Consider the following 27,673-nt stretch of genomic DNA (forward strand, 5'->3'; position numbering starts at 1 on the left):
CATGGAGAGACAGTAAGTGTCCTACCAATTAGTGATTTGCACACTGACATCTAGTTAGATGAGAGAGAGATTGCATACCTTGGGACATGACTGCAAAGAGTGCCTCTGCTACTGCCCAGGCATGACTCCCACTACAGATTTCTGAGCCTAGAGTTAGATATGAGCTAATGGAAACATGGGGACTTCTGACTGTTTTGCATCTTACTTTCATAATAATGAGCAAACAGAAATAATGACATTAGGCATTTCCTTTTATTTGTTGTTAAAGGATTTCTGCTGGAATGGCTCAGAGGTCCTGTGAGCATCAGCTACAAACTCATTGAAGAATATGGTGAAAAAAATACATATACATGATGTATGTACATATGTGTCTATTCTGAGGTGCATCTCTGAGGTTGCTGCCTGCTCTACAGGGAGGCTCAGAAGCGCCTCTGGAGGGCAGTCTGGATATTCTTCAGCAGGCCCCACTTGGCTCGGGCCTTCCCACGCCCATCCGGTGTCACCACCTGCAATCAGAAGCAGAGAGCCATGGCACAAGCAGCAGAAGCAGCAGCTCCCAGGAGCCTGGCCCTGGTGCATGCCAGACACTGTACACGTTATCTCATCATCTCCTCCTGGAAACCACCACCTGAGGCAGGTGCCATCCATCCCATTTTACAGATGAAGAAACTGAGGCTCAGAAGGACCAGGTAGCTTTCCTAAAGTCTCATGTGATGGGATTGAGATTTCACAACCCCTTTAAGGCAGCTCATGTGACCAGGTGCTGATGACTATGTTGGAGCTATGACACCAGATGGGCTTCACCATGGAGTTGTGCCCTGGGTCTTCCCTCCCTCAGCCCCTGGAAATTGCTTCTGTCACAGATTTTATTATTTGTAAATTTCAGTGAATATGTTTGACTTTCTTATCCAACTGTGAGCATCTTGATTGGGGTGTTGGGGAATGAAGGTCTTTCATTTTTGTAGTCCCAACATTGGTTGTACTAAGAAGAAGTTTGTTAGGAAAGTAGATGACAGGTGAGTAAAACCATATCCTCTGTGAATCTGCCAATCACTTCCTTTGATGCTTCATACTATCTTTGTTCATAGTGAATGGTCAGTACTTTCTAGAAAAGGCAGATTTCATTGGGTAGCAGGGCCATCCTGGAAGTCTCACCAGCTCAGCTTCAATGTGGGTCTCCATACCTTACTTTGAAATTGGTAGATTTCTCCATCTTTCTGGTCTAAGAGTATTCCCATTCCTTCCCAATTCACATTTAGTGAAGAGGCATTTCAGGGGTGAGGTTGGGGTCCAGGGCTAAGAGATGGCCCAATGGACTCTGTCTAGTTGAATCAAGATCCAGGGAGGGTGATGGGGAAGTGTGTAGCTTGGAATATGAAGAGCAAAGTTTGCATAAGGCACAAAGTCTCTATATACAAAGGGTTAAACTTTTAATGTGTATATTCAAAGGGGAAGGGCAAAAAAAATCAACACTTATTACCATTATGCTCTCTATTTATATAAAATTTCCTTTCAATTTTAGAGAAATGGGCTTCATACAAAGTAAAGCTCATTTTATAGACGTGGCATTAGTTACCTATTGCTGGATAAAATGGAGATAACACCTAGAAATAACACTGGATAAAAATAATTTCAGTAGTGTTAAGAAATACACACAGAGCTACTGGGGGCCCATGAGGAAGGGATAAAAGTGTTGTGAGGGACTGGCATTTGACTCAGAATAAATAAGGATATGATCATTGCCTGAATGTTTTCTAGGATCTCCAAAGACAAAGACTGTGTGTGACATGTAAGGTGTGCAGGGAGTAAGGTGTGTCTATCAACAAGGGAATTGTAACAGTGTAATCTAAAAAGGGAAAGTATCATGTTCGCTGCCCCACCTAATGAAGGATGGAGATGAGCAGTGAGGGGAAGCTAAGAAGGACTAAGGAGAGAGGATTTAGAGAGAAGACTTGGAGGAGTCATGTAGAGCAGAGACATGAGAAGAAGCAGCAGTATTTGCTTCTTGATCTTGGACTTGCTCCAGTGACCTGGGGTACATGGAAGGAGACAGGTGGAAGAGACATGAATGAGAGACCAGAGGGAGGCTTACAATAGGAGCCTTGCCTTTATCTTGACTTGTCCTTTAATTTGCTCCTTTCCTTCTAGACTTGCCTGGCCCTTTCTGCCTCTTTCACATGGTTTCCCGCCAGCAGGTGCCTTAGACTTGTGGCAAGATTTCAGGCCACAGTGCCAATCCTGTTTGGCTGGGCATTTATCACAAGGGGATGGGTAACTTTGGGTGTCTCATTGGGAAACTATATCCTTTCGCTTCTTATCTCTCTGTTGCACATCAATTCTACTTTTTTTCTATTGATGATTTTAGGTATTAATGTGCTTTGTTTTTATGTGGTGGATGGCATATGCTGTTTGGACCACACAAATTTAGGGGTCCTGGGATGCCCCTAAGTCTGCCTGCTAACAGGTCAGAAAAAACAGAGTACAGAAATAGAGATAGCAAAGAAATTATAATGATAGTTGACATCCCATTTCTGCTCAAAATGCCCTAGGTTCAGATGGTTTTCCAAATGAACTCTACAACTTTTGTGAAAGAGTTGTTCTAGAAAATAGGATAAGGATAAAAACTTCCCAGTTCATTTTATAAGGCTAGTAAAATAATGATGTCAGAACAAGATAAAAACAGCCTAAGTAAACATTATAGGTCTCATTCACTTATGGCCATAGCTACAAGAAAACAAAATAAAATACAGGTTAACTAAAAATTAAGTGTATTAAAAAAATACATCATGATCTCATAAAGTTTGTTCCATGAATCCAAGTTTAGCATCAAAAAATCAATATAATTCACTTTATTAATGCCTAAAGGAAAAGAAAAATCATACTATCTCAAAAAAAAATTATGAGGTTGCATAAACTCTCAGAAATTTAGAAGTACAAGGAAATTTCCTTAATGTAATAAATATTACACACTACAAAAATGAAATCAAAATCATCATAGCTCAGTGGCAAAATGTTAATATCAGGAATAATACAAGGATATCAAGTATTGTGGCAACCATTTTCTGTAGGGCTCATGGAAAGAAAAACAAAAAACAATTTTGAGCACTGTAAGGAAAGACATAAATGATTATTAATTATAGAGCATAATTTGGAATAACAGATTCTCAGAATAATAAAATAGCTGATCAGGATTGTTGAAATCAAGATTAACTGACAAACACTGGTAGTTCTTGTTCTAAACCAGTAACACTAGAAAATATAATCAAATAGAAAATAACACTCAGAATATCAACAAAGTCTGTAAATTCCTTGTTAACAGGTACCAGGAACATATAGTAACTTTATGGGAAGAAGGTAAAAGCTCTTGTAAAGCACATAGAAGATAATATGAATAAATGTTCAGACATATTACAAAAGTCTTAAATGTCTCCAAATTGATTTAGAGACTCAATGCCTTCCTAGTGAAATTTGATCTAGATTTATTTTTAGGAGTTCAATTTATTTACTCTAAAATTTATATGAAGGAATACATTTCTGGGATCTCCCTAGTAGCCTAGGGATTAAGTACAGTGCTAGGCCTGAAGAAACTGAGTTTGACCCCTAGCCAGGGAGCTACCCACATGGCACAGCAGACCTTTCCTGACTCGTCTGCTGCTCCCCTCAGCAGTGTATTTCAGTCAATCTGCCTGTTCTGCTCCCCACTCTGTCTCTGGTGAATCTTCTCACCTCCCTGCACTTCTGGCTTATACCTCAATTCTTCTATGCAAAAAATACCCCCCAAAACCCATAGAAAACAAAACACATTTCTAAGATTAGTTAAACAACCTTAAAAAGGAAAGAAGGGTAATGGAAAAACTTACCTTGTTGGCAGTTAGTCAAGATATAGCACAAAGCTGAGTTCTACAATAAAAAAGTAAAACCAGTGTGGTATTGACATATGAATAAACAAATAAGCTAGTGGAATACAATAGAGAGTTCAGAGATGCACCCTTACATATATGACAACTTAATGTAAGAGCAAAGTCACCTTTGTTGTATGCTAGTGGAGAAAAAATGGTTTGGTAAAATGTGATTGGGAAAAGTGGTTTGCTTCATGGCAGAAAAAGTCCATCACTCTCCAGAACTACAGACAACAGCAAGCTCTAGATGAAGTAATAGTCAACTTTGAAAGCAGAAGCTATAACGTTAATAAAGGAATATGTGGAAGATTATTTTTGTGCACTAAGCCTTCAGAAGGACTTCTTAAACACAGCTTCAAAAGGTCAAATCATAAGGAAAAAATAATTGATGACTTTGACTTTGATCAAATCAAATTGAAGATTTCTTTAGTTTCATGAAGTACTCTATCAACAAAGTTAATATATAAACATTGGAATGGAGAAGATATTAGCAGTGTCTAAAATCATTATCTAGACTGTATAAAGAGATCCTGCAAATCACTTTGAAAAGGAAAAATGCAACAGAAAAAATGGGCAAAAGACATTATTAGGCTATTTACAGAAGAGGAAATCCTGAAAAATAACAAGCATCTGAAATGAAATTAAAAACAGTAAAGAGATTGCACTTTATACCTAGTGGGCTAGCAAAATTTCAGAAAGCTGGATTGTGTCAATTGTAGGTGGAGCTTAAATTACAAGAACTGTCATTCATTCCTAGGCAAGTGTGCATGTGCTCACATCAAATATGCACAGACACCAAGATACAGCAATTTCATTCATGGTATGTATCTGTTAAAGGCTGAATTGTTTTCTCCCAGAATTCATATGTTTAAGTCCTACCCCCAGTACCAAATATAGTGTGACTGTATTTGGAGATAAGGCTTTTGAAGAGGTGATTACATTAAAATGAGATCTTGAGGGTGGGCCCTAAAGCAATCTGACTAATATCCAAATAAGAAGAGGAAATTTGGACATGCAGACATACCAGAGGTGCGTGCATACAGAGAAAAGGCTGTCTGAGGACCCCAGGAGATAGTAGTCATCTGTAAGTGAAGGAGAGAGGTCTCTGAAGAAATTAGACCAGCCAACACCCTGATCTTGGACTTTGAGCTTCTAAGACTGTGAAAAAATAAAATTCTATTGTTTAAGCTGACTCCCCTCTTTCCCCCGCAACACCAATTGGTGGTATTTTGTTGTAGAAGCCCTAGAAAATTAATTAAGAATCCTAGACAAGTTTTCCCATCACCATCCTGCCCATGAGGTGTCAGGAGGCTGTACACTGCAGCATTATTGGAGTTCACCTGGGTAGCAGCTGAGTAGATGCTAAAATGTGGACAAATGCATATTATGAAGGATGAGGCAACATTAAGAGTAAGTGACCTAATATGCATGACAACTTGGATTGATCATAAAAATACAGTAATTTGGGACACCATTAGTTTTCTAAAGGTGCCATAAAAGGGAAAAAAGGTAAGGCGTAAAGTAAGATATGTAACACAGTATTGTTGTGTAAGTTAAGAACAATCTCAAACAATACACATTATGCAAGACACACAGAAGTAACAAGATACACATAAAACATAATAGAATGGAAGTCTAGGGAAGAATGATCACCAAGGAAATATATGCACAAGAAAAAGACCTCCTGTAGATCAATGATGATAATGGGGTATGAATTGAGGGGTATGATTAATTTAACTCTATATATGAGGTTAACAATAATAGGTTCAGCTTGAACCTAAATTATACTCACTCCAGGGTTCAAGCCTGCCTTCCAGGCAAGTAAGCAGGAGGTGTCAATAAGTTCTATTTGCATGAAGGATCATGGAGTCCCTTGGAAAAGAATAAATCCTAAGTAGATAGAAAATGTAAACCATTTTGATTTCATTTCAGGGCATGAAGCCACAGGTTACCCCCATTATCCTAAAGCAGAACATTCCTATTTAGTGTAATTTGGTAGGTTAGTTTCAGGGTCTGAGAATGGTCAAAACCTTTTTCAGATAAATTAATGGAAATGGCATCCCCAGATACCCAAAGCTTACCAATCATACCAAATAGGAATACTCTACTTTTGGATATGGGGAACACCTGTATGAGGTAGGTTTGGGGTAGTTATGCTGAGTGTGAATAGTGATGGTAACCCAAATTGACCTCCATCACCAACCTCTGAAGGTGCATGTCAGCCTAGGCAGAGTTTTCAGTATAAGAGAGAAGGGGGATTTAAGAAAAAACAATTTGTAAGATGCCCAGAAAGTCCAGGCAACCCTACTCTGTGTCTGGAGTTCCAGATGGAATAGACATTGGTCAGCATGGTGAGACTCAGAGTACCAAGGTGGATTAAATACCTGTGAATCACAGGGAGTGGAACCCAGCACACACTGAGAAGGAATTTCAGAGGATAGGTGGAGATGGGGGTAAGCACTTTTACTTAGTAGTGATAAGGAAGATCCAGAACAGTACTAGCTTATAAGTAATATCGAGTCTGAAATTTCCCTCTAAATATGATATAGGGGCTCCCTGGTGGTGCAAGGGGGTTAAGTTTCAACACTATGAAGCAATCCACAGCCACTGCAGCACTAGTTTGATCCCTGGCCAGGGAACTAACCCACATGGCAGAGCTGACCTCTCCTGTCTCACCCACTCTTCCCCTCAGCAGTGTATTTTAGTCAATCTGCCTGTTCTGCTCCCTGCTCTGTTTCTGGTGAATCCTCTCATCCCCTCCCCACAATTCTGGCCTACACCTCAGTTTTTATATGCATAAATAAATAAATCTTTTTAAAAAATGAATGAATATGATATAATCTGGGGCAACCAGTTTATAGATTATAGTAGGCAGAATAAGAGTAATGCTCCTTCTATTCCCCAGAGCCATTCCAAATCCTAAGCCTGGAAGCTGTGCTTATGTTATGCTACATGGCAAAGGGGGATTAAAGTTGCTAGTGAACTGGCTTTAAACTGGGCAGAGTATCCTAAATCACCAGGTAACTTTGATATAATCATAATAGTTCTTCAAAGTAGAAGAGGGAGCCAGAAGAGAATCAGAGAGATAACAGTGTGAGGATGACTCAATCTAATAATGCTGGCTTTGAAAATAGAGGAAGGGGCCATAAGCCAAGGAATGCATGCAGAAGCTCGAAAAGGCAAGGGAATGAATTTTCCCCTAGAGCTTCCAGAAGGAACACAGTCTTGCTGACTCTTGGCTTTTACCCAGTGAGATTCATTTCAGATTTTCTATTTCCAAAGTTATATGACAATAAATAAGTCTATGTTGTTTGGGTCACTAATTTGTTACAAATACAATAAGAAACCAATGCACAGATAAAAAGTTGGACTTGTCATGGGCAGATAGCTGAGTTTTGAAGTCAGAGATAGACAGTGAAGGTAAGGATATTATTTTCAGAAATGGCGTTGTTGGTCAACAGGTACATTGAAGACTAGGAGAAGAAAAGGAGGAGAAACTGAAGCCAAAGGATACTCCATTCTTTCAAAAATATCAAATTCTTAGATGTTAAAGGCTCTTCGCCGAGGACCATGGGTCAAGAGGGGTGAGTAAGGCCAACACAGTGTCTATTTCATGGAGTGTGTTGGAATGTGGATCCAGGTCCACAAGCCCAAGTCCAGTGCTCTTTCCAATGCATAATCTTAACTCTCAAAAATAAAGAAATAAATAAAAGAAGTCCTGCTCTCATTGCTGTTTACTTGGACAACATTCTGTCAAGCATGAGGGGCCAGCTCTCCAAGGCTGAGCCCACTGCCCAGACCTCGCTGCATCTGATCATGGTACAGGAAATAGAGAGTTCCCACATTGGAGAAGAACTAATTCCCATTCAACTCCTCCTTCGACTGATATGAGGCCAGACATATTCTCTGATCCTCGATAGTCTCATCGGTATATTGGAGGCAGTAGCTTCCCACCATCTGAGAGGCTGGGCAGGTCAGTGGTGATGATATGCAGCGTCTGGGTGTCTGACATAGTTGACCTTCAATAAATGGGGCCTTAGCAAGTCTTAAAGTTAATTTTCATGCTTCATGTATTATACTGCAAATAAAATCCCTTAAAAAGTCAACAAGCTACAGAATATGAAAATCAAATATAAAAGCTGTTATTTCACTTTCTTTACAAAGGTACATATGATGAAATATTGCATTTTGGATAAGAAATGATTCTGCTGCCTCATTACAACATTTTAAATGAAATCTTTCAGGAATACCTGCATAGAACTGATGCCAAAGAAAAAATATTTCGATTTTATAAGAAGGAGCTGAAGTCATTACTTTTATGAAGCTTTATAAATGTCATTCAAACACACCATCTTATTTTCATTCACCATTGAAGCCTTTACTTATGCAAATCATGACAAATGCTAAGGAAACCAGTGTTTCCCCTGGAATGCTAATATAATCACAAAGAGAGAGGAAGAATTACTTCTGAAGGAAAAATCTATATTGCAGCTCTGCAAGTCAGATAAAAATGAAGCTTCCAGAAAACCTCATTAATTAGTGCTCTGCTCATTTAGAAATGGTGTTAAAAAGCAAAGAAACTAGAATGGGTTTGCTCCTCATATTGGAATGCAAATTAATCGCATAAACACAATTTCAGGGGGAATGTTATTCCTGACTGATTGTATAAAACACTTAACAGCTTTTAGGCATCTCATGGTACTTTATAATTATTAATTTTATTTATCAATTTATTTTCTCATTCTTTAATTTAGACATTCATTCATATGTTCATTTGTTTGGTCACATTTTCACTCATGTATTCATTCAATAATCATTAAGACCTGCTACATACACAGTGCTGTAATAAGCACTGTGGGAGAAACAAAGATGAATAACACAAGCATTTTGTTCTCAAGGAGTTCAGAGTTGAAGAGGGATGATAAAACCACTGCCTGAGAAAGGTCACATACTTTAGTCCCTCCACCCTATCCCTGTTCCTCACATTTAAAAAAGGACAGAAGATATATATATATATAAATTAGTGACAGCACCTAGGGTCCTCCATGGGCAAGACAGTTTTGAGGAATCCCTGAAAAATGAGGAGGAGGGCGAAATTAGAGTGCAGGAAAAATCCATAGTCAAAATGACACACTGAAGAATGGGGTAGCAGCTGTGGGGAGTTAGTTCCATGCTGTGGAGAGAAGGGTGTTAGCAGGAAGGGATCAGGGACAACTGACTGACAGACAACTGGCTGAGGTTGGCAGGAGGAGCAGCCAGGTCCACTCTCTTCATTCCACTTACTTCCCAGGGCAAGGTGTCTGACCTCTGTGGGAACGGGCAGGAGTGCGCATGGCGGCCAGGCTCCACAGCAGAGCTTGAGACTGAAACTGGCCCTCAGAATGAGGTAGGAGTCCCCACCCCAGGAGACTCACTATAGTCATACTGACCAACATCAGTCTCAGAATTGTGCCCCACCCACCTCTTGCTTCCCTTTATCACTAGATAACCAATCAGGGTGTCTTCTGCAAGCATTTCATCAGGGACAAAGGGAGCATGGTGGGTCAGATTAGGATGGCCCCACAGAGCTTTGGCCATGACAGACCCCACCACATGCAAGCAGAATGTAGCAGAGGAGAAATTAAGGACTAGTTGAAAATGGTGCAGAGAGAGAGAGATAGAGTAAGAGAGATGTGTAGGCTGGAGTGGTCTCATGAATTTGTTTTCTTTTAATCATAAAGTTTCCTTTTCAAAAGTTAAGATGAACAGGCTTGTTTTTTACTTCTAAAGAATCCCTGATTAAGACATGATCTATTCTGATTCCATAGAACACCATCATGGGTGTAGAGTAAGAGAGCTCTAAGCATTCTTGCTATCTTTTGCCCCTTTCTTCTTTGACTCTTACTAAAATTATACTCACGCAAGTGGGATATAAAGAAAAATCAGTCTTGCATCACAAAAAAGATAAAAATAATTTTGTGTCTTTTTTTTTGGAGTCCATCCTCACCTACTTAATGGTCATTCCTTGATAAGCAACAACTAACAATTTTTTTTAGTATAAGTACATCTGAATACTGCAAGGGGCAAACTTACTTAAAAATCATTTGTCTGCATTCTGTCTTTGTGTTTTTTAAATCTGGCACCCTACCCTCGCTTAGCTTCACCAAGGGGGCAGGCGTGTAACTCTTTTTTGGCCTCCTCTCACCACAATTATTATTTGATGAACCCGGACATTCTTGAAGGCATAAATCATGTCTTATTTTCCTCTGAATCTCTACATCCTAACACAATGCCTGGCACAAACCTTTTTTTTTTGAATCAAACTAAAGTAACAATTCTCAAGCCTTATTTGCAGTTTGCTGAGCCCAGCAGCCTTCTCTTTGACTCCAGTTAACAAGTTTTCTGTGGTTAGAGGAGGCAGTCACACAGTGGGTTCTGTGATCTTAGGATCATCCAACAGAGCTGCTTCCTGAGTGTATAAAGAAGATTGTTCTGAAAAATAATCTGCACAGTACCTTGCAGATGTCACTCCATTGCCCAGGACCGTTGTCATTGATGGCTCTAACTTTAAATAGGTATTCAGTGTTGGGGGTCAGGTTGTGTAGCTCCAGATTCTGCTGCATTATATCCCGAATTTGTCCACAGAGCTCTGTCCGCACATTGTTAGATGGAGAAGTAACGAGTTCATAGAATTCCATCTCAAAAGAGTCCACATCTTCTGTTGGGCATGTCCAGTAAACCTATGGAAGAAATAGACACATAGCTGGGTACCTTCTTTCCCATTCAAACTTCTTTCCTATAAAGTTTTACATCTTTGATGATCTGTAGGTTGAAGCTGACTTCATGCCCTTTAGCTGCTGATGACTTTGAATTAGACCTGTGCAATAGTCTTGAAAGACATTTTCATGAGGCCTGAAGAGATGTTTGTGATGCATTACAAGAGCCCAAGTCTGCTCCCTGGGTTTTTACTGTCCATCAACATGGAGGTGATCATTGCCTACCTGATAGCACTAATCAAAGTCTCTACTATTTATTGAACACCTATTATGTACCAGTTTCTATGTTAGGCATTGTCTAGCTCATTTAGTCCTCATAACCCCTTGGAAAGGAGATTTTATCCTATTTTACAGTTGAGGCTCAGAAAGCTTACATTTAGCGATTTCAATCCCTTATTTTATTTACCTTTTACTTTTTAAAAAAATTTATTAAAGTAACATTGCATCATAACATTATATAGGTTTCAGATGCACCATTGAGCATCAACATGTGTACAGACTACATTGAACTTTTAGTACATACACAAAGAAATAGAGCCCCAGAGAGGTGAAAGAATTTATCCAAGTAACGGAGAACATATATTCACATTCAAGACATAAAATATCAACTTGGCAAAAGAAATATTAACAAGTTGCAATAAGCTGATTGTTCTTGGCATATAAATATTTTATACTTGTATTTTTATAGATGTTAACTTGCTTTATTTAAATTTTAATAAATTTCAACATTTTAGTTTATAATATTAATTTATAATTGCTCTTATAACATCTAAATATTTTTATGAATTAGTATAATTGATTTGTGATTTTTATATATTTATACTTTTAAAATGTTTTATAAATTTATATTACATTAATAACAACTTATTTTTTCTGATTATTAAAATAAAGAAGTTCATTGTAAAGTACTTGGAAAGTATAGAAAAGTATAAGGAAAGAAAATAAACATCATTCATAATCCCACAATTCAGTTAATAATTCATTATTAATTCTTTTCAGTTTTGGAATACATACAAACACACAAATACATATAATTTGGATTATATTGCTTTGATTCCTGCTTTCTTTCATTTGCTATATTTTATATATTTCTCTATATCATTAAAAATTTAGTAAAGCGTCATTTTAATATCTGCCCATAAATGATTTAATCCTTCTGTAGTTGAACATTTAAGTTGTTTCTAATTTAATACTTTAACAAATAATGGTGCAATGAGCACTTTGGGGTATGAATCTACATTCTAATTTTTTATCATTTCTTTGGGAGGGATTTCTAGAAATAAAATTGAGTTTTTATTAAAAACTCTTAGGATTTTTAAGATATATATGGATAAGTTATTAAGACTGACTTTAAGAATATTTTCCTTTTTTTAAAAAAAATTTATTTTATTTATACAAGAGCCGGGGTACAGGCCAGATGCGCGGGAGGGTGAGAGGACTCACCAGAGGCAGAGTGGGGAATAGAACAGGCAGAATGACAAAATACGCTGTTGAGGGGAACAGTGGGCGAGACAGGTGAGGTCTGCTTGCCATATGGGCTGCTCGGAGGCCGGCGGGGATAGAACTGGCACTGCAGAGGCTGCGGACAGCTTCACAGCGCTGCACTCAACCGCCTGCACCACCAGGGAGGCCCAAGAATATTTTCTATGCCAAAAGCCTAATGGGAACCAGTAATCAACCATCATTTGAGAGAGATGTCAACACAGATTCCATCTTCTGCATGAGTGAGCTCTATGATGCCTGTGTTATTTCCATTCCAAGATCTAAAATAAAGATCAATAGTATTTTTACATCAAAAACCACTGTCAGTAGGTTTCAGTGATTTTTCTAGGGAGGCCCTTCTCTTGAGCTCTTCCAGGGACAGCAAACAGGTGACCAGGGAGACTGTTCTCCAAGCTCAGATGAGAGGAGGCATCACTAGTCCTTCCCTTACAGAGCAAGATCTTTCAACCTCCTGAGTGATGTGGAGGTGAGACTGAATGCCACCCCAGAGCTTGTGTCACATAGATTGTAGACCGTGCTGATCTAATGTCATGTGAAAAAACAGGATCAGTTGCTCACTTGTGAGTGTCACTTATGTGAAGGGCTGTGTCTGACAGACCACGGGAGGGGGTGTTTCATTTTGCAACAAAAGGTGATTCTTCGTATCAATTACAGACTCCACAACATAAATTATGATATGTCAAGAAAGTGGAAAAGTAAAGCTTAGTCAGTGACTGGTTTCATTTTGTTTGGGACCCTTGGTACTAAAGTGTGACCTGCAAACCACTGTCAGTGGCAACATCCAGAAATTAGAAAAGGAGATTCTCAGGCCACAGACCCACTAAAATAGAATCTGCCTTTTAACTAGAACTCCACATGCATGTTTATGTTTGGGAACCACTAGCTTATCCTTCAAGGATACTAAAAACCTTTGGAGGTGTTCTCAGACTATGGGTGCAAAAGATGGGTGCTACCACCTGAAAACAGGTCATGGGCTGGTCTGAGAGATGTCACCTCAAGAAGAGGCAAAATACGCTCTAATAGAACATCTACTTGCATGTTAATCTTTTTTCTTGCTGAACTTTAGTAATTCATAAAGAGTTCAATTTAGATTCAGCTGCATTTGAAGGGAATGCTAAGGGAAAGGTCATTTTCCCATGTTAGACCAAGAGACTGAGGAGTTCTGTCCTCTGGAGCCAGGTGATGGCCACTGCTGAGGTCTGCAAGAGCTCTCCCATGAGCTCCCCCTCCTGCAAGCTGAATCCTGGGAGATAAGAATTGGTATTCTATTGAGGATTATCCTTCCAATCTTTCCAAATTATGGAGGGTCCTTTCTTTAGGAGAGATGGTGATTTAAAGTAATTGTAGCCGGTAGATAATGGAGTCTACATTTCTAACTTCAATTTCCATGTTCTCTCTATCACAGGCTTTCCTTTGGGAAATAGTACACTCTCCAAGTGGTGTCTTCAAATTACTTTGGTTTCTTTTTCAATAAAGAAGCTGCCTTTGAAGTTGGGGCTTTCAGATACATTTCTGATTATGTGTTAATATATTGGGTTTAAACCAATCTCAGGTTACTTAAGATTTCAGAAAAAATCACACTTTTGAGTAGGCAGACCAAAAAGGGTCCAGAGGAGAAGGTTTTTGTGAGCAGACTTAGAGCTCAAAGAGTTAAGTGTAACAGTCCCTACTCTACGCCATGCCCTGCACTCTCCCAAATTCCCCACAGGGCCCAGAGCCTTTCTCACCTTGGCAGCTCGAGGATACACCAGAGTCTGGTAGATAACTATTGGGCCTGGGGTTTTCACAGAGCCATCATTGAATGAGTACCAGTTGTGGAAGCTGCTGGTGTTCTGCACAGGTTGGTTTTCTGTGGTTGCACTCCAGTAGGTGTAGAGGCCCTCTGTGGGCTTGGCAGGCATGGCTGACTGGGCTCGTGCACAGACCTCGGTACCCTTGGCCTTCTCCCCAGTGGTGGTGAAGGACAACAAAGAGGCGCTCCGCTGGTACAGCTGTTGGTTGTCGAAGCTGTGGGTGCTGAAGGTGACCTTCCTGGCAATCATCATTTCTGGGTGCATGGGGTAGGGGGTGGGCAGATTTTCTGTTGAGGAGCTTTCTACCTTCTTGGGTCCTGTGGGTCCTGTGGGGAAGAGCTCATGGATGGCACTGGAAAGCTCAGTAAAGTCCAAAGGCATGCAGTGCGAGGAGTGCAGCCTGAGATGAGGGTCAGGCCTGAAGGTGGTCTGGATACCATCCTCGATCTGGTCCACCAGGATCTTGGCAGATTGCAGGAATGCCACTTGGCCTGTCTCCTTTAGGGCTTCCTTGGAGTAGGCAATCAGGCCGTCCATTTCATTCACTTTCATGTTTGTGACATGCACATATTTTTCAATCTCCTTCTGCCTGAAAACTTCCAGATTCTCTATCTGCTCCATGATGGATTTCTCTTTCTCCTGAAGAATGTTACGCAGCTTGAGAAAGCCATTTCTGATCTCTTTTCGCTTAGCATCTTTGTCAGCTTTGAAGCTGTTTTTTAGAATGTTGAATTCCATTAGGTCATTATCAATTTCATATCGGACTGCAAAAAACCAGATTAGTTATCAGTTAAATTTTTCAGCTCCCCAGATGTCAAAACCAGCAGCAAATTAGAACAGCTTACCTTGGGCTCCAAGGAAGTGAGTGAAGAAGGAAGAGGTATTTGCAACTGACCAAAACCTACTAGAAAAGCTTTATGAAATGAATTTGGCTTCCCTCAGTATACCCTCTTTCTCCTTCTCCAATACTTTCCTCAGGTATCACAGTCATCCTTCCCTTGTATATTTCTCTCTATGGCCTTGGGCCTGAAGTTGGCAGTTAAAGGCCACCATAGACTGATTTCTGGCAGACGTCACTTATCAGTAAGTTGGACTTGAGAAGAAGTGATTTTACAAAGTGGCTGGTTTTCTGTGTAAAGGCTAAACTTTTGTAGAGGTAGGAGAACAAACTAGATGATACCTGCCTTACTCACTGCCTTTTATCAATCACTAAAAACCTAGCCCTAGACAACATTGGGAAATTAGCAGTTTCCTTCACGTTTCTGCTCTTCACCTACCCCTTTTCTCTACTGGGGGACTTCAAATCTCTGGTTCAGCTGGCCTATTCCTTTTGCCTTTCCCTCACTTCCTTACAAAACAGGGTTTGCTGTTGCACTGCAAGGAGAACCCAACTTGTCCTATAGTCTCTCACGTGGTATTTGGACCTTAAACAGTCATTAAACAAACATTTGCTGGACAGCTGTTCCATATCACATGTCTTTTAGGAAGTAGGAATATTGATATAAATATATGAGGGCACCGCTGCTCGAGGTACTCATAAATCTAACAACACTGCAGTGCAAAGGGTGGTGGGAAAGAGTGAGCACATGCCATATCGCTATCTGTGAAATGAACTTTTTTTGACTTTAGGCATTAGGCAGTGATTTGAAGATATGTTAACATTCTGTGGCCTATTCTAAAGATAAGTTCCTCCCTATGAAGTGGGCTCTACAGTGGAATGATGAGCTTTAATCCTCACCAAAATTTATTCAAGAGTGTGGTGATCACTTGAGTGTTCACATTGCCCTGGGTCCACAGTAAGCTGGGCCCCTGTGGGTGGTGACCACTACTATAATGATGTGTACTTGAGTAAGAAAACCCTGGAGTTCTGTCAGACCGTGAGAACAGGGACCCAGAGACCATGGTTGGTGACCATTTTGTTGGGTGTGTGTCGAGAGGCTCCAAAGGTGCTTGTTGGAGGGAAAACTTTGTGTTTTGTTTTTTAACCCCTTTGGTGTTAATGTCAGCTGTGTCACTCTCTGGCCTATTTTCTGAAATTCCCATATCTCCTGCCCACCACCCCCTTCACACTAGTCCAGAAGAGGAGGTGATACAGAATGGGGGTGAATGAGAAACTATCAGCTTGTGGGCTACTCAGATGTGCTTCCTGCTTCCTCAAGAGTAAGCCCAGATGCGATTTATGGCAGCTGAAACTCCACTTTCTGCATTCATTTCTTTGACTTTTCAGTAGTTACTCACTGTCAAATTTATTTGGATAGGAAATTCCTTGTTGTATTAGGGATTAATTGAGATTATATAGAACAAATTCCTGAGAAGTAGAATAAAAATTCCTTAGATGAGAGGGTAGAGGTAGTATCAAGAGAAAGGAAATAGGAGACCAAAACTGCCACCACCTGACCACTTACAATATGGCTGTTTGCAAGAGCTGAGTTAAAGCAAAGTCAAGTTTTCCATCAGGCAATATACTTAAAACTAGTTACTATTTACTATTATTTACTATTAACTATTATTTACTATTATTTACTATTATTTACTATTAACTAGTTACTATACATATATTGTCATATCTTATACATACTATGACTCATAGTCATGTTGTCATACATTACACGTCACTTCCTATAAGGAAGATATTGTTCCCATCTAGATAAAGAAACTGAGAGAGCTTCAGGGACTGTCCAGTGCAACACAGCAAGTAAGTGGGAGAAAACAGGGTCTCTGCCTAATTCTATTTGTCTCATTTCAAAGCCTATATTCTGAATTGTTCTAGTTGTGCTGCTTACCCCTCTGTGAGCATCAGAATCACCTGGGGAATTAAAGCAAAACCCTTCTCTTTCCTTTGCCTGCTAAATGAATTGACCTGAGTTAGGCTCAGGAACCCAGGTGAGGCAGTTTGTAGATAGGTTTTGAATCTAATCTTTGAAGGGAATTTTTGAGGGCTGGGGGGTGGTATCTTGAAATGTAGATTCCCATGCAATTGGTCTGTAGTGCAGCCTGATATTCTACATGACTAATTCCTAGGTGATTCCTGGAACTATTGGATCTTGGAACATACTTTGAGCAGCAGAGCTAAACTTCCGAGTTCCCCTTAATCTGGTAGTTCTCAAATTTGACAGTGTTAGGACAACAGGAGAGCTTTTGAAAGACCCCTGTTGCTCTGTGCATGGGGATAGGACATGGGTATCAGTTTTTGGTAGTGCTCCCTAAGGGGTTCTGATGCAAAGCCAGGAGATGCCATCATGAATTTAAATCAATCAACCCAAACAAGGCCTAGTGTTCTCAGATTACCTGCTTTTAAATTATCTGGAGATCTATTGAAAATGCAGATTTATGGCACCTCCCCAAGAAAGTTATTGGGTCTTTATGAGCAAATTTGAACACTAGTTAAATTTTTTTTTTTTTTTTGTTATTCCTGTAGGATAAGTAAAGTATCAGTTTTTTTCTGCCCTCCTGCCATTGGGATTGATAATGGATCCCTGTGGACCTGAATGCATGCCTAATGGCGGGCACCTGGAGTGGGGTGTGGGCATATGTAGGTGGGTACACCTGGGCTGAGACAGGGCTTATAAGTGCGGCATCACGGGGAACAGAACCATAAGAGGAGAACAAGCGAAAGACGGGAAGGGAACCAGCAGAGAAGCAGAGGCCACGAGAGAACGCCAGATTGCCCAGAAAGAGTGATTAGCCTCCCAACCCCCCGGCACCCCTGCCTGCCTTGTACCTGGTAAAATCCCAATAAAAGCCTGAAAAGCCACTGAAGGCTCCAGGCTCCTCCTTCACCCTTCTGCTTGGGTCATAGAGATCCTGCTCTGTGCCCTTCCTGCTGCTACAATTTCTTTAACAAAAAAGTTAAATCCTTTAGATATATTTAAATGAATATGCCAGGAAGGTGGCCCTTATCTCCTTCCCAACAGCTGTATTTCTGGAATTTGTACTGACCTTCCCTTACCCTGAGTCAGACTTTATCAGCTGACATTTAGGTGCCTTGGACTATGAGAAAACTATCCTGGATTTTTACTGTGTTAAAGACATGGGCTTCCTGTGGTTACACGGGTCCCAAAGCAGGCTATGGGCAGCAGCTCCTTCCCCATTCTGACATCTCAGAGAATCCAACCAAGCCCAGGCAGTGAGTTTCACCTTAAGGAAATCTAGAAACCAACAGGACTGCCCATTTGCTTGACAACTTGGCTTCAATAAGGTTTCTTTACATAGAAGCTTCCCTGTGAGTTTTTACAAAACTGAATAAACATCAACTGACAATGTTTCTAGGTATGGGGCAATAGAGAAATCAAGGTATTCCCTTGATTCCTGCTGGTGAGATGTCTTGGATAGAATTAGCAAGAATGTCTTTGACCCAATTCCATGTCCAATGAGACCTTTCTGTGCAGCTCAGGAAGACCCGCCTTCCTTTCATGGCCAGCATGTTTACAATGAACACTGAAATATCTGACCAAGGGCAGGGCTTGGGTTGAGTGGGTGCACTTTGTCACTTGAGTGTAGGCCTCTTTGTAAGAAATATACCACAGGTGGTGGTGGTAGGGGGCTGCTGTTGTTTTCCTATATCTCTATCTTTAGATTCTGGTCACTGTTTAGCACAGAGTAGGCTGCAAATAAAAATGGAATTAACAAGGGGGTTTGAGACAGATTGGGGCTGCCATTTACTGGCTGTTTTGTGCCAATTACTTCTTGACATGCTCCTTGTCTTACATTATCCATGAAGAAATTTTAATGCTTATACTAGAAGATTATTGAGAAGATTAGACACAGTTCTTCTAAGAGGCCTGGGTAAAGAAGACCTTTAATGAGGTAGATATTCAATGAGTCCAGCAAGATGGCAGCAGAGTGAAGATGGTGGGGCTTCCCACCACATACAATGACACTGCTGGCAAAGAAAGCCAACTCCCCTACAGGAAAAACTGATGACCACAGCCCACAATAAGGCCATTGACCCACTGGAAAGGAGAAGGAAAACTGCAAGTGAGCTTTCTTTAGGTTGATAACTTGGCAGAACATCGCACAAGAGGAAGGATCAGCTGCTGTGCAGAGCCCCCTATAGCTACTGGTTCACAAACATTGGGGCTCGTAGACCTGTCACTGCACTGGATAAGGGGGTGTGTAAGCAGGCACCTGGGATGAAGGGTGCACTGTGAGAGAGCTGCAGAGGTGGGGGCAGGGCAAGGTTTACTTGCTTGAGTCTGAGGCTCTAAGACAGAATAGCTGTAGTCTGAGTGGGGTCAGAGCACCTGATCTCCCCTATAGATGAGACTACTTCCTGAAGCCCAGGCTGAGCTATCCAAGACACCTGCGACCTGGAAAAAAGATACACTCGGAAAAACTATAGCTTGAGCACCTACCAGCAGAGGAAGTGGATAACCCAGGATAAGACTCTACAGGGGATGAAAAGAGAACAGCTCCCAACCTGACCCCATATTAACCTGTAAGGTAAGTGATGGTCAGGATTTTACACCGCTGGCCACTGTGGCTATAATCTGCGGCCTTGAATGCAGAGGGTACTTTTCCAAATACTCCAAGTGGGCTCAGGGCATGCATGCCTGATGGTGGACACCTGGATTAGGGTGTGGGCATGCATAAGTGGGCACACCTGGGCCTGGAGGCTGAGCCAATAAGGGTGACATCACACAGAGATGGCTGCAGCGAGACAGTGGCGGTGGAGAGTGGCTACAAGAGGCGGAGCAATGGCTACGAGAGGAAGCCCAGAGGAAAGAGCGTGTAGAGATTCGGAGGAGGCCCAATATGCTGTCTCCCTGCTGGCTGGTCCCCCTGTGTGCTATTAAAAAAACCTGTGGGGATGATGCCAAGGGCTCCAAGTTTCTCTTTTAAGCTGCCTGAACCGACGGTGAACCTACCTGGCCTGGGATGATTGCAAACAAACCGAAACTCATGCCCAGTACAGCCCTAATGCTTAAAAAATTAGCCTACACTGCAAGTGCACATGAGATACTGAGAGCAGGAAGGTGGCTTGGGGAGGGGAGGGTTACTGCGCATCCCCGCTGCGCGACTCTGCCAGTAGGGAAAATACTGAAGAAATCCAGTTTTAGTGACAACATGCCTTAGGAAGGCTCAAGAATTTCAGGATAAGATAGGGTCAAACTCTTCATTTTCCAAAAGGACCAATGAGGCTAAGATCCTGAGATTATAACCAAGACTAGAGAGTCTTCATGCACTTATTATGTGTGAGGTGGGTTCTTGTGTGCTTCCTAGAGAGTAACTCATTTAATTCTCATAATCGCCCAAAGAGGAGCTACTGCCTCATTTTACAGATGAGGAAACCAAGGCACAGGGGGCCTAAGGGACCGCTGGTAGTTGCTCCTGGGTTTGCGGCCCCCGCAGAGCTTCCCAGTGCTCTGGTTGCTTCTCTGGGTAGAGGTCTGGCCTCGCTAACCAGCCCTAGGACCCTCCCCATCAGTCCCCCAGAGGGCGTTATTAGGAGGGGCTCAAGGGGTCCCAGGACCTGCTTTGTACTTGGCTATAGCACTGAACAGCGCCGCGGCTCTCTCCGAGCAGGCGTCGATGAGGGGGACTGTGTCGTGGCCATTGTGGAAAGCCGTTTTGCAGAAGGTGCACAGCAAGTCGTGGTCGCCCCGACAGTACTCCATGATGCGGCTGGACGGGTGGTGGATACAGATCTTCTCGTCTTGGTCCTCGGGGCTGGTGTCCACGAAGACATGGTCCTGCATGGCCACGTCCGAGTGGAAGGTCTTCAGGCAGTCGTTGCACAGGTTGAGGCGGCAGGTGATGCAGCGCTTGTAGGCGATGCGCTGGTGGCGGCAGACCTGGCAGATGACCGGCCCCGTGGAGCGGTCGAAGCGCCACTTGAGGTAGCCGTGCTGCTGCATGTAACGCTTGGTGAGGCGCCCGCGCAGGTAGTTCTCTGGCAAGTGCATCTTCTGACTGTAGGGCATGCAGTGTGAGCGGTCGCACACCGGGCAGATGAGAATGAAGAAGTTCTCGGTGACCTCGGCGCGCTTCTGCAGATGGCGCAGGCACTTCTCGCACAGGCTGTGGTGGCAGGGCAGCATGAAGGAGTGTAGGCGCAGCCGGTTGCACATCGGGCAGGAGAGATGGCGCACTAGGTTGCCATTTGCTGAGATAGTGCCCTTGATGTCGTCCAGATGCGGCTCGCTGCTCCCGATGCGCAGGGCTGTCTTGGAACTGAAAGGGGAAGCCAACACCGTGGTTTAGAGACAGGCTGGAGAGCCCCTGAAAGAACGTCTCTGACAGTCGGTCAGGTGTGATGGTGAGGAGTCTGCGCTCAGTGCCAGGCTACCTGGGTGCTAATTCCAAACCTGCCTCCACCATTTGTGGTTGGGTGGCCTTCAGTAAGCTAATTGACCTCTCCCTCCTAGTTCCTCATTATAAAATAAGTATACATTATAGAGTTTCTTGAGGGGATAAAAATCTACCATAACATCTGCAAGGCCTGGAACATAGTAATGCTCTGCAACTGCTTATTATTCTTTCTTTTTTTTAAAGATTCATTCATTCATTCATTCATTCATTCATTCATTCATTCATTCATTCATTCATTTATACAAGCACTGGGTACAGTCAGAAACACGGGAGGGTGAGAGAATTCACCAGAGCCAGAGTGGGGAACAGAACAGGCAGACTGACGAAACACACTGCTGAGGGGAGCAGCAGGTGCAGCAGGAGAGGTCTGTCGCACCACGTGGGACCCTCGCTGGTGGCCGGGAGTCGAACTGGCGCTGCAGAGGCTGCGGGCAGCTTTGCAGCCCAGCGCTCAACTGCTGTGCCACCAGGGAGGCCCTGTTTATTATTCTTTAGCAAGAGAAAGACTGGCCTCGTACCATGGGCTAGGCCTCCAGTCACATCATAGAACACCACCAGCAGACAGAGGTATTCTGGGGCTGTGACAGAGCAAAGCAGAATCAAGGCCACTTAAGCATCTTTGGATTCAGACAACAGCAATAACGTCCCAAACACAAAATGGCCAAATACCCCTTATCCTGGTTATTGGGAGTGGTTGCTGCTTTTTCACCTATTATAGTGTTGGACTCACTCTGTTCTTCCCAACTTCTGGGCTAGGTTCAGTAAGATACCTAATGGGAGGTTTACCCTCACCACCTATCTAACGTGAGCATAAATCCTGTAGTAATTTATTGATGCCTTCTTATGAGACATTGTAGGGTAAGTGAAAAATCATCTGGCTTTCTCGCCCTTCCACCATTAGCATTAATGGTGGGTGCCTGTGGTCCTAAATGCATGCCTGATGGCGGGGACCTGGAGTAGGGTGTGGGCATGCATAGGTGGGCACACCTGGGCTGAGATTGGGCTTATAAAGATGGCATCACGGGGACGCCAGCAGAGCAGAGCAATAGAACGAGCAGGAGAACAGAAGCAGGAGAAGGGGAGCAAACAAGCACAGCAGCAAAGGAGAAGCAGAGGCCATGAGAGAATGCCAGAGAGCCCAGAAAGAGTGAAGATTTGGTGGGGGCTGGGGGGCCTGCCACCCTTCTGGCTTCCCGCCCCCCCCCCCTTGTAAAAAGCTCAATAAAAGCCACCAAGGACTCCAGGACTCTCCTTTACCCATCTGCTCAGATCATAGAGATCCTGCTCTGTGCCTTCCTGGTACTACAGACATTTGCTTCAGTATATTCTCATTTATTGCATTGAGACAAATCCAATTGCATGCAACTACAGTGTGTTCTTGGTGAGTTTTTCCTGCAGGGTATTGACATTATTTTTGTGAGTAGGATGGAACACAGAAGGGGATAAACTGTCCTTCCCAGGATACTAGAATGCATGTGTCTGATCACTAGATTAATAGGCTCTGTGACAGTGAATTACATGATGGAATTCACCGCTTTAAAAAATTTCACCTTTGACAAGAGTTTCTCAGCCATCCTCATCGCCAGTCTCCTTATCTGTAACTCAGAGCTCATGAAACTACTTTTTTCAAAAGAATTTTACGAAGTCTATGTGAGATAACTTTTAATAAGTGCTTAACTGTTAGTCCCTAGTCAGTACTCAGTAAAGGGCACCACTGTGATTACTCTCCCCTGCTACTAGCCAGCTAATGTCCACAGTGGAGGAAAGCAGTGATTAAGTCCATGACAGATACTTATTTCGTGTGTGTGTGTGTGTGTGTGTGTGTGTGTGTGTTGGTTCTTTATTAGTCTAATATCTAAGGTTGATTCCATATATTTAATTGTAAGAAATATGAAGTAAATGCACCCTTGTGAAATTCAAGAGCATATGTTAAGAAGCTACAATCAGGGCAAATGCAGTTTATGAAAATAAATTAGCCGTGTGCATGGAGGTATGAACAGAGATACACACTCTGACTGTTCCTCGCTCTTCTCTGTTCATATTAGTGATGCCTGGGTATCATTCTTGACCTCATGGCTGTGTTGTCTTCTGCTTCTTGCAGCCTTTATATGTCCATGTCTCCTCCCCCACTCCTATATCTAGGGGCCTATATCTCAGCTGAGATAGTCAGTGATGTTGTACAAATTTACTGGTATGGAGCTGCCCAGTAGTGACAGAGCACCCCCTTAGGGACACTAAGACACTGGGAAAGCGCATCCCTTAGGGATTTGGATGCTTGACTCCAGGTCGGTGGGTCTCAATGTTCTTACCCTAGTTCCCTCTCTGCTTTTTAAGTCTCTTCCCTGGGACATGAACGGGTCACCTGGAGGTTCAGGTGGTAGTTGATAGAAAGACTTCTCTAGGTCGATAAGGTGGGACTCTGAGAATTAGGGTGTACTATAGAGGGGTCAGTATGAGAAATCAGGAGGAACGGTGGTGGAAGAGAAAGAGAAAGCAAGCCTGGGGGACAGATGTTAATGATCCAGGGAGCTGGGGGAGAAGGTGAAAAGGCAGTGAGAAAAGGAAATGAGTAAGGCAGAAAGGGGTGAAGGAGACAAGAATGCAGGTGGGTGAGGAAGATGCTGAAATGGAAAGTTGTGAGAAGGAACAGTGGAGGCAGTGGTTCAGAAGCCAGGAAAGAGGCCAGATGCGAGTTAAGCCACACTAAACCCAGAGCTGACCTCTGACATAGTAACATCTCTGAGCATCCTCCAAAAGCCTTGGACCTAGACAGTCAGTGGCCATGGTTCCATGCCCAAACAGTTCCCAAGGCTGAGTGCCTGGTCTTCCTGCTGAGCTATATGGCCTCTGCTCCTCTCCCCCCTCCCTCTCCCAAATTAAGTTCTGCTTTTTTTATACCTGTGTTCTCACTGCACCACTTCTCATTGTTTAAAGGACTAGTCTTTTGGATTCCCTCCCTGTCTCCTCCGGGCCATTCTACACTTTAGAAGTCTCTCTCTCTCTCCCTCCCCCCTCTCTCTCTCTCTCCCCCACCTCTCTCCCCCACCACCCCCTCTCTTTCTCTCTTTCTCTCTGTGTGTGTAGTAGGGCTTTTACAATTCTGAGACAGGTTCATACCCCCAAACCAATAAAAATTAGAATCTATGGGCGATCAGGGTCACATATCAGTATTTTTAAAAGCTCTTCAGGTGATTTCACAGCATATCAAGATTTGGGAACAGCTGATCTAAGCCGTCTTCCCCAAGTGCCATTGTCATTCTTCCCCTGTTGAAATGGACTCAGTGACTCTTCATTGCTGATACACAGAAAATGGGGGCTGTCAAGAGAATTCAGGAGTGTGGATACTTCTTTCTGGATCTGCATTCAGGACCCATGTGTTCTCCATGCAAACACTGAAGATGTTCAAGGGTGGAGAAGTAACATTTATTAACCATCTACTAAGTGTTCAACTAAGACTTTACTCTTCCCCTGAATTCTTCAAACCCTTGCTCACAGAGTTGTTTTTCCAGCCTTGAAAGGTTTCAAGCCTGCCTCTCATTTTTCTGCCTCTCTGAATCCTGCCAATCTGCAGTGATGGGTGTTGAATGCCAACCCCTATCCCATGTCTGCCTCTGCTGCTCCATATCTCCTTCATGTGTGACTTAAAAGAAAGAGTGGCCTCAGTGCCCAGCATAGAGGGTTAATGCCCCACATGAGTGCTTGAGACCCCCAATGCCAACTCTAAGATAGGCCATATGGGTCAGAGTGACCTGTGGAATTTACTACTTTTCCAAAAAATGTTGCAAATATCCAGACATCAGAGGAGAAAGAGAAAAATCACTTCATATGTTTATGTCACATGACAGGTTACTAGCACATAGATTAATCCTTACACCACCAAATCACAGAGGTCTTATACTCTCCATTTTGCAATACAACATTTGAAAGTTAAGAACACAGACTCTGGGTTTGAATCCTGATTCACCTTACTAGCTGAGTGATCCTAGACAACCTCACTTCTCAAAGACTCAGCTTTGTCATGGGGAAGTGGGATTTGGCAAGGGTTTGATGGGACTGTGCATGGAGTGCCTAGCAAGTAGCGTAAGCATGAAGTATTAGCTATAATCCTCTTTTGTACAGGTGGGAAAGTTGAGGTTCAGGAGAGCATGCACTTATTCACACAGACCATGGAGCTTGGATTTGGAACTCAGGTCTGCAGGTGGGTGGTGGTTGTTGAGGACATGCTTAATTGCTGCAAAATAGTTGGCCTTCTCTTTGAAGGTAGAGAAATGGACTTGGGGTGAGGCACTGGGCTCCCTTGTGATAGGAGGATCCCAGTTTTCCTGAGCCAATGTGGCTGGCAGTGGGTCCCCAGCACTTACGAGGTGTGGATGGTCTTGAGGCGCCCCTTGTGGAAGGTGATGGTGGCATTGCGGCAGCAGCGGCTCTCATAATAGTAGCACTTGAGGTTGCTGCTGGTGGTGCAGCAGCACTTACAGTTGGGGTCATTGGCCCAGGAGCAGCAGCACCAGTGGCAGTTGGGGTTCTCAGAGCAGGTGCAGTGGCAGCACTGACAGTTCCGCTCATCCTTGTAAGGGCAGGGGAAGCAGGTGCAGTTCCGCTCCGAGGTGAAGACGAACTTGCAGCACAGACAGGAGCATAATCGGGGACAGCATCTCTGCCATGTACAACATGGAGAGCAAACACACATAGCAGTCTCCATGGCGCCTACATGATTGCCACCTGCCCCCTAGGGCTTGGGACGCCTCCTTTACAAGAATCCTGCTGTCAGTTTTCCGGAGGGACCTTCCCCCTCTTGGTGAGGCCGTCAGTGTGGAGGTTGCAAAAGGGTGGCTGTTATGGGGCCTTCACAGCCGGTGTCCCTACTAGGAAGCTCATGAGTTGGTATTTACATCTATCAGCATGAGGCCACCTGCTATGTCACAATCCCTCTCTCTCCCCATCATATCTCACCATGCTGGGAGGAGGGAGGGTGAGACCGGGGGTGGTGGCAGGTACACTGATGGACACACCATGATTCCATAGGGCTCCAGGGTATTCCTGAAATGAGCAGCCTGGGGGGGTCTAGCTGTCATAGAGTGTCACTTTTGAATTATGGAGTGCATTTCAGAAGCTTTTTCTCCTTGCTGGTTACTTTGCCTGCAACTGGGCATGTTGACTTCAGGCTGTGTATTCTCAGGCTGTGAGGCCTGGGTATGACTAATTGGAAAAGCAAACAAATGTGATTTTCCTCTCTTTGAGCTTTTTCTGTATTTGAACTCTGTATTTAATGAACAAGGCATGGTGTTTACAAATAATAGCAATGCCACATTTGAAGGGAATCACCATTTGGAGGAAGTATTGAAGGAAAAAAACAGACCTAGTTTCATCTAGGCATTTCTTTCAACAGTCATTGATTTTAGCAGTCACTGAATAGTCACTGCTGATTTTTATGAATAATTTCTAAGAGGAATAGTCAAGGGCAACCTTCAGTTGGTGGTCTTCATAGCAAACTTGTGGTAGAAGGTAGAGGTTTTCACACTCAACTCCCTGAGCTGGGGAGTTGATGGGAGAAAGGGGTAGAGCTGAGACTTTTTTGGCAGGTAAGCTACTGAGGCTTTTGGCATTTAAAACACTAGCAAGGAGGGGTTTCTGTGGAGAAACAACCAGCTTGCCACATGTGGCTTTGTCTTGGACCTTGTTCTCTGCTCAGTGGATGCAAACTGGTGTAGGACAGACATCGTGTGACCATGGGTCAGCTTTAAATTTGCCCTGCATGCGTTTTGGTTTGTGTGGGTGTGTGTCTGTCTTTCTCTCTTTCCAAGTGTAAATGAATCAAGCTATTGTTGTCTGTTTTGGGGTTGTGTCCTGCATTCATAAGCATGTGGGTAAGGATCCACCAACTGGGTCAACGCTGCTTCCCCAGGTTTGTCCTATTTCAACTTGTCACTGAATATTTACTGGCTTTTTTTCAGCTTCATGAAATCCAGTTGAGACTCAAGCTCTGTTCCCTTCCTCCCCTCTACTACTATCACACTACATTCCTTTCATCTTAGGGCTAAAGCTCCGTATATGAATCTTTAGCTGTTCTGTTAGTATATGCTCTCTTACCTTAGAAAGAAGACCTTCTATTTTAAGGGACAATTTTGCTTTCCACTTTATGTAGCTTGCAAAGATTATAGAGTAGAAATCTCATGGTCATGCCATCCTATGTTATAAACATAGTGTCATTATTTTTTCAGAAAGAAGTAGAAGTGAGAGCTGAATTTGACTGCAGGAGTTTATTGCATAATTTATTTTCTGTCCCTAAGATTATCACCTTCATAATAGGAAAGAACATTCACTGAGTGCTACCTGTGGCAGTCACACATTTATTTAGATTTCTACAAATGAAAATTCTGCATCATAGGGTATGTGCTTTATCTTTTTTGAT

General features: G+C 42.8%; 1 protein-coding gene across 1 annotated transcript; it reads right to left on the reverse strand.

The window, feature by feature from the left end:
• Positions 1-239: 239 nt before the first annotated feature.
• Positions 240-26,146, reverse strand: TRIM42 (tripartite motif containing 42). Its single transcript, XM_037524666.2, has 5 exons — positions 25,623-26,146; positions 20,423-21,123; positions 13,885-14,714; positions 10,394-10,618; positions 240-506 (listed from the first exon to the last, which is right to left on the reverse strand). The coding sequence occupies exons 1-5, from the start codon at positions 25,961-25,963 to the stop codon at positions 420-422; spliced, it is 2,184 nt and encodes a 727-aa protein (XP_037380563.1). The 5' UTR covers positions 25,964-26,146; the 3' UTR covers positions 240-419.
• Positions 26,147-27,673: the final 1,527 nt, after the last annotated feature.

Source organism: Talpa occidentalis, unplaced genomic scaffold (assembly GCF_014898055.3).
Source record: "Talpa occidentalis isolate TD23 unplaced genomic scaffold, MPIMG_talOcc4v2.1 talOcc4.4, whole genome shotgun sequence".
In the NCBI taxonomy this organism is placed as follows: Eukaryota; Metazoa; Chordata; class Mammalia; order Eulipotyphla; family Talpidae; genus Talpa; species Talpa occidentalis.

Excerpts from the sequence above, each read along its gene's own strand:
- TRIM42 (XM_037524666.2), bottom strand. The coding sequence starts at position 25,963 with ATGGAGACTGCTATGTGTGTTTGCTCTCCATGTTGTACATGGCAGAGA. Across the intron at positions 10,619-13,884 it reads TGTATCCTCGAGCTGCCAAG|GTTTACTGGACATGCCCAAC; the intron begins GTGAGAAAGGCT and ends TTTCTTCCATAG. Across the intron at positions 507-10,393 it reads AATGGAGTGACATCTGCAAG|GTGGTGACACCGGATGGGCG; the intron begins GTACTGTGCAGA and ends TTCTGATTGCAG.